Source organism: Egretta garzetta, unplaced genomic scaffold (genome assembly GCF_000687185.1).
Source record: "Egretta garzetta isolate BGI_Z169 unplaced genomic scaffold, ASM68718v1 scaffold30, whole genome shotgun sequence".
Classification (NCBI taxonomy): Eukaryota; Metazoa; Chordata; class Aves; order Pelecaniformes; family Ardeidae; genus Egretta; species Egretta garzetta.
Window position 1 is genome coordinate 7,023,607 of NW_009258383.1, and position 7,778 is coordinate 7,031,384.

General features: G+C 37.0%; 1 protein-coding gene across 1 annotated transcript in view; it reads left to right on the forward strand.

The window, feature by feature from the left end:
- The window catches only part of PHF14 (PHD finger protein 14), a 168,334-nt gene that overhangs the window by 27,473 nt on the left and 133,083 nt on the right, over positions 1–7,778 (forward strand). Inside the window, exon 5 of the mRNA XM_035896951.1 lies at positions 40–199. Within this exon, the coding sequence (XP_035752844.1) occupies positions 40–199 (160 nt within the window). The remainder of the gene's footprint in view (positions 1–39; positions 200–7,778) is intronic.

A 7,778-nucleotide genomic window follows, 5' to 3' on the forward strand; every position in this document is an offset into this window, starting at 1 on the left:
TTTTCTTATATTGGTCTTCCATTTTTTGTGTGTGTGTAGGTTGCTATGGTGTTGATGGAGAGAGTGACTCTATCATGAGCTCGGCTTCAGAAAATTCTACAGAACCTTGGTTTTGTGATGCATGCAAATGTGGTGTCACACCTAGTTGTGAATTGTGTCCTAACCAGGATGGGATCTTCAAGGAGACTGATGCAGGCAGGTAAGACTGAAGAAGTGGTGTTTTGAATTTGATGTCATCTTACATTTAAAAGATGAGGTTTTGCCCTAGTCTGTCCCTGTAGGAGACAGTGTCATAACTTAATTTAGTTGTTGATGTCCTCTCTCTCACTTCGCTTTTGAGTTGGGTGCTCTTTGGATAGTCAATCACATAGTTTTTTGTGTGCTCCTTGTATTCTTCATGCCCATTTATAATACTAGGAAGATGTTGTCTCAAGGTGAATTTGAGCATGAATATCTATGAGCAAAAGATGTACCTAGGTGAAACAAAGATCACCATTTACTTCTGGGACTGATAAATCCTGTTCTTCATTATGAAGTCAGCATATATTGTTATATGTATTTAGATGTCTTACTGGATATAGTAGAAGATCTTTCTTTGTTCCCTTGAACTACTTGTGTGATGCATCTTTTTTTAACAAAGAAACATACTAATGAAGGTGATGGGAGTCTTGAAAAAGAAACTTTTGTTTGTTTGCATCAGGAATACCAGTTTGCATTTAAACCAAAAGGTTTCCCGTGTAGACAAAGTTAATATTCCATAAACTCTTACTCAGTATTCAGACATCTGCAAGGATAATGGCATGAAAGACTTCTCTCACTTAACCGATGGATTGATAGCAGGGCTGGGGATCAGAAACCTAAGAAAAATTGTGTAGTTGTTTTGGGTTTGCTCAAGCTTGGAGGTTGCAGTGACAAAACCAGAGCTTGAGTCCCTTGAGCCTCACTGCTGAATTAATAGTATTATGTTCTAGCAAGGACAGCTGCTGGGGCTGGTCACAGTGGTTCTATGATGGTGATTGAGCTTGTAATGTTTGGTATCTGCTGTCAATCTCTGTAGAATTTGAGCATGTGTTCTGCTAGTTCAATTTAACCAGCTGCCAGAAAACAGCATTTTATGCCTTGCTAGTCTTGTGCTTCTTTTGTGGTTAATCCGCGCAAAACATGCAAGTGCTCTTCTTAGTTAATAATGCCACAAAAAAGAATGATGGAGTCTGCAGCAGAGGGGGAAAACACCTTCCAGACTTCATGTCACATTGGACTGGGAGAAGTATGTGGCCATCGGGAAAGTCAGAGCATGTGCTTTATTTCGAGGAAGGAAAAGTAGACTTTATCCTTTCTGTAGTATTCTGCTTCATGCAAGGTAATGTCACTGCAACCTTGTACAAACTCTGCTCAAGTCTATTGACTTTTGACGGAAGTGGGAGGGAACTCCAGGCTTCTTTCTAGGAGAGTTAAGGACTGGGTGTTGCTGATGTCAGGTAATGGAAAAAAGTAACAAAATTATGGTGAAGTTGTGCTAAAAGTAGTCAGACAGACCTAGTATATTATAATTGTTTTGAATGATGAGATATAGTCTTCATTTTTGAGAGTATCCTTTACTTCTGATAATTTCCAGCCAGGGATGGGCTTTTTAGGAAGGACTTCAGGTCTAATTAGAGAGTAAGCGGATTAATTCTCATGTGATGTCTTCCATTCCTGTCACATTTGGAAAATAAATTAACATGGAGATATTGGCAGTAACTAATTTTCTATAATAAAGGAGAGAGCAGGATTATCAGTGATGTCTGATTTATGGCTAGTGTCACTGGGTTTTGGTGGGTGGGGTTTTTTTTGTTTTGTTTTATTCTTTTAAGACCATGGCAGTTAAGTTCTCCCATACATTTTACAGTTATATAAATTGCAGGTGTGTGGTAATACACAAAGCTTTCAGATGCTAGGCCTGTCATAAGCTTTTCATTGATCATGTTAACATGGGAGGGCAATAATTAGTTGGTAAGGCTGTTCAGAGGAAAGAGAAGCTTTCTTAATCCTGTTTGAACATATCAGTTTGAGATGCCAGGTATATAAAAGTCTGCAGACATACCCTACTGGCAATGGTGGATGAGCTGGAAAGAATCCAGTTAAATATTCAATATTAGTACAAATACTTTAAGTACTCTAAAATCAGGAATGTCAACATGTGTTTCGGTAAAACTTCTTGTGTTTTTTAATACGAATTCATAGACACATTATGATTTACATTTAGCTATGTATTGTAGAACAAGATCTTTTGTACTAGCAAATCGCAAAATATAACTGTGTCCTTGCTCTTTCTTCACCCACTGGTTTATAGTGGTCTTCATGGTTTTTCCTACTCATTGTGAAAAGTTCCATAGTTTGGCTTGTACGAAAGCTAGGAAGTGAGTTAAAATGAAGTAAAAAGTTTAATCTTATCTGTGTTGGTAAGCTTTTGTATATGTTATCACTTAAGTATACAGTTGTCTTGTAATGTGTGCATAAGTATTTCTGTATCTGTCTGGTTTTTTTTTTCTTTCCTTCCCCCCCCTCCCCCCCACTTCTTTGGTATTTGCTGTAATTTTTTTTTTTTACTTTCTGGACTTATACAGTCTTCAGTGTTGCTAATACTGGTAACAATAATAGTCTGGTCCTGCCATCATTAGAAGCTCAGCAGAGCTCAGGATGATGCTTTGGAAAACTTTTTTTTTTTTTTACACACTGTATTGTCTGTCTTCAGAAAAGTAAATACAGTATTAAAATGTCATGTTGATTCAGGTTTTGTGGATTAAATTGTACATGCCCTTGCATTTCTCCCTTAGTTTGTCTTTTTTCCCCGATAGCAAAAACAGTTTGAGTTTGTGTTGGGAACAAAGATATAATGAGGGTATTTATAACACTGAATTTTGACCATTGCATGCAAATGCTAGCAGTAACCTTTGGAGTCATCTTCCTTTCTCCACTGAATGTACATTGAGCTCAGCTTCTCAATTTGTAGCTAAGATGCGTTTTAAAGATACACATACAGCATGTAAAAGAAATCTTTTTTTCCCTTCATGTCTTCTACATGCATCTTATAAAGGGGAAATAATGAAAATATAAGAAAATACTGTGCTATTTAAAAAAAAAAAAAGTTATGCAAATGAATCAGGATTTGTAGTGAATAATTTTGATGCTATAGAAGCAGTTGTGCTGCTTCTTATACACTTTTGGGGTTCAGATGCTCAGTTTCTGCTCTGTCTTAGGTTCAACAGTGTCTGTGTGTCTCCCTTATAAAGGTGTTACACAATTAAACAACATTTACCTCTCGGTTCTGTTTTTATAATAATGCTGCTATATGGAAAAAATGTCACTTGGCATATGTTATTTCAGCCTTTTCATTCCTGCATTCTGTAAGGCAGTTTAAGCACTGTATGAGAAATGTAATTTATCATATAACCATAATAGAAAGTACAGTCAACATTTTAAAACTGGGCTTAAATTTCTTACTGTAAAATGGTAGTATGCTTTTGGTTAATTGGAAGTGTTTTCTCTGTGACACTGGTTCTCTGTGCAGAAGCGTGTGCCTGCTTTGGTGATTGTGGGCATTAACACATTCATTTATTATTATTATTTTATTTTTACCTGCTAAATAATGTGGTATGGCTATCGTAAGTGTAAGTTTATTCTCCCAGATGAACAGAGCTTATGTACGATAAAAAACAAATACTAACTATCATGTAAAAATTCCTGTGCTCTCTTTATCATGTATGTACAAATTTGATTTCTCAGGGGTAATGGGGCACTGCATGCTGAGGGTAGGGTCTTGGGGCAGGCAATGTCCGTTATTTTGTTTTTATTGTACTCTGTAAACTGCAACCCAGTTCAGTTCTTTTCTTGGAATACTGGCAGAAAGAGACTACTGAATAACAGAATCCTTTAACTCACCATTGCTCTCCATCCCCTTACCACCTTTTTAAAAGAAATTCTTCATATGCCTCAGTACTGGAAATTACACAAAGGCAAGACCAAACCTATTCAGTTTCTCTTCATAATCAAGTTGGAATAATTTCTCTGTTCCTTTGTGAAAGGTGAATCATTAGAATAATGAGGTGCTTAATTTCTCAGCAGAAGCCTTTTCACATTAACCTCTCAGTTTCACAAGCATAAATGTGAATTTATGAAATTTTATTTCTCAAAATGCTATTACCCAGGAATATGAATTCTGTCCTTGTTTCGGTACGGAGTTTTTCTTCTTCCCTAATCAACATCTGTCATCATTGCTCCAAGCTAAATGGATGGTAAAGTAAGAAGGAAGATTATTCTTCTTTGATTACCCAATTTGTCTTAATTACAAGCTTCTAAAACATGTGCAGCTAAACAAATGAGCAGGAAAATATTTAGAACTGGTATTAAAAGCAGCTGAAATTGCTTCAGCTGTGAACTTGACTGACTTGTGTATGTTTTTAATAAAGATTCAGGTCTGAGTTCGCATATAGGTGGTTAAAAAAAATGAGCCACTCGTGTGCCAATCACACTGAAATGGCAGCTTAAATCTGTAATACTGTAATACTTGGGTGACACGTACTAAAACATTTTGAGAAGGTCAGTATGAAGCAAGCAGCCAGCTGTTGGGTTTATCATAGATAAACTCCTACAGAGTGCAGCAGCATTTAATACACCAGTGGAGCATGAAAAAACTGTGCAAATTAAATTGAGAAGCAGCTGCTTGTAGAAGATGTGTATCTTTATATTGAACTTTAGAGGGTACATTTAGGAGGCTGTATTAAAACTTAAGGGTACATTTAGGAGGCTGTATTAAAACTTACTATCAAAAATCTCCAACCAGAACCTTGGATTTTTCTTAAGAATAGTAATTGTGGAGATGTATAACCTCTGTTTATACAAATTTGTTCTGTACAACATATCTTGAATCAATGGAAGGGTATAGAAAGTAAACCCTACAGACCTCAGGTGGTTTTTATTTATAAACAAGCAGTCTCTTTATCTCAAGGTTACAGGTCTCATTCTGTATGTGGTATTTTGCTTTAAATAAAAAAAAGTATTTTGATTCCTTTTGAAAGCAGGTAGAGTATGCTCATTTAAATGAGCTATTTATTTTAGTAAATGCATAGTATATACTGAAATGCACATGCATGCACTTTTTTTTTTTGTAGAATAATATTTCATAAAGGATATGGTACTGATTTAGGCCAAACTATAGCCAGTTCTGGATACAGTGTGGAAGGGCAGAGATGGTACCAGGTGCTCCGTTGCTCCCCTGCAGGAATATCTTGCGCCTCCATTGCTTTTGTGGGGAGGCAGACAGAAGATGTCCTTTTCATATACTAATGTGAAGAATCTTATTTTTGCATGTAACACTGTATTAAGTTAGGAGGTTGTCCTGGCATGTTGGAGTGTTTATACTGTAATAAAGACAATGATGAGCAGCAAAAAGTTTGGCAGAACACTTGAGTATCTCAGCTCCTGGAAAGCTCTGGCAGCTTGCATGCTGTCATATTTGTGCCATGTTATTTAAAGACAAGGTTGTAACCCATCTTTAAACTTTTAGTTTTCTTTGGGTCTTCCAGTAGTTACAGTGCTGTGACCAAACCGGTTTGTGGATGTGGAGAACCCTAGTAAAATCTGTAAAAGACAGAGCAATGCAGTTGTTGCATGTAAATGTGTATTTAGGGTATACATCCTTTTCATTGTTTTAAGTTTTTATGTTCTGAAGGGAACTTACCATTTAGCATCTCAAACCTGAGTGATTTAACAATATGGTAAAAACTTGATTTCAAATACACAGGTGATAAGAGTCTTGTCAGATATGACACTATGAATCAGTCAGTGTTGTGACTTATGTTAGATTTACTGAGAAATTTCTGATAGAGTGAAGTGAATTAATGGCTTCTAAGTAGCTTTCTTACTGTTACTGGGATTTTTCTGTTATCCAGTTATTATCATGGACTATTTTTTGGGAAATTGCTAAATGAACAGTCTGTCCGCCAATTTTGTACATTGCAAGATCATTGTTTTCTTTTGTAAAGACTTAAATGTATTTGTGTTTTTGAGCTTGCCACTGAACCTTCCATATCTTGCTTTTTTGGAATTTCTGTTTGGATATATGAAACATATATAATTAACTTGAAACTTAATGATTCTGAATATGATGAATTCCAGCATTGTAGGTCTAAAGACCACTGATGAGAAACATGCTGATTTGGGGAACATGGGGAATCAGGGTTACATGTAGCTCCCAATTAGTATAAACATCAGCTTCAGTATTTCTCTCATCTGTAGACAGCCAGGTTAATAACATGTTAATAAACATGCTCTTTAAGTGTAGCTAAAACCAGGATCTTATTGCTCTGGTCCAATTGATTTTTTTTTTTTTTTTTAATTGACACACAAAACAAGGAAGAGGAAGAAGAGAGAGGCTAAACAGTGGTAGAAGATTGGAAAAAAAAGCACAGCAGCATGGATGCAGATTTAAGTAGGTGGTGACAGGTCTGTGTTGAACCCCTGGTACTTAGGGAGATTGGAAAATTGCAGTATGTGGGTAATGAAAGAGCCAAGGGAAGAAGTGTTTCTGGCAGCATCATGAGTCTTCCTGAAACAAGGGAGTAGATTCTATGATTCTACTAGAACAGAAGTTTTAGTCTTCGCTGGTGGTATATTTACTGTTAAATGTTAATGTCTGGGAAGGTTGTAAAGTGCTGAATTAATGTACTTGTGAAGGGTCAAACACAGGATATTTCAGCTCGGTTACCTCCAGAGTCTCTAGTTGTATCCCATGTCATCTGGGAGCTAGTAGGTTGAAAGTGATAGCTGCACATATCTGCAATTGTAAGGCTCTTTTCTTGAATATTTTAAGATAACAGAAAGTAGCAATCCTGACCACCTGCCTGTGACAGTTTGCCCCCACCTAGTGACTTAGCAAGGGGTAGTAAATAGTTTCTGGAATTTTTATAAAACAGATTGTTTGGGGGAGGAACACTTAGTTTTTTGGAGTAGTTTCTGTCAGTTGACTTAAGTTGTGCATGCTGTGTAAAACAGTTTTTGAGTTTGTCACTAACTGGTGGTTTGTGACAATGAGAGTTGGATCTTCTAGAAAGTGTTCATTATGTAAGGAAGGGAAAATTGTCTTCTGCTGCAAGGCTGTCTTTTTGGTAATGGAGAGTTTCAGGAGATTATGAAGATGTCTGTCAAAGGCAGACTTGATACTGAAACCGGTATCTTTGTGTTGTATTTAATTACAAGATGCCAAGGTCCAGATTCATACTGTCTCATTTTATGCCCCTCAGGGCTGAAGATCTAGACCTATTACCCTCCAGTTTGTTTATGGCCAGTGAATAAGAGTACAGCTAAGTAACAGCCTATTCATCTGTTTTCAGATAGGCATTTCTGTAATACAACTCAGGTATGTTTATAACTGAATGCATCTCCTATCCGTGTTGCTTAAAACTGGTTAGTTTTGGTGATACTAACAGGTGTAACTGTAGCAAGGCAAAATCTGATGCTGTGTTGTAGGTACTTCATAGCTGTGTGCCTGGAGCTCGGTGTTGCTGTGATTACCCGTATAATTTTGTTCCTCCCCACCCCCTGCCCCATCATGAAAGTATCTGCCCCCCTTAGCTTTATAGGTAGTATCAAACTCTTCATTTATGTTTCATGTTGCATAAAAAGTGGTGTGGAGTCCCACGTAAGAGCCATTAGAACAGAAAGGTGATGGTTGCCCAGCCCTTGATCCAAACAGGCAGAGCAATCCCAGTGGCTTTGAAAAGCCTTACTTTGCGGTTCAG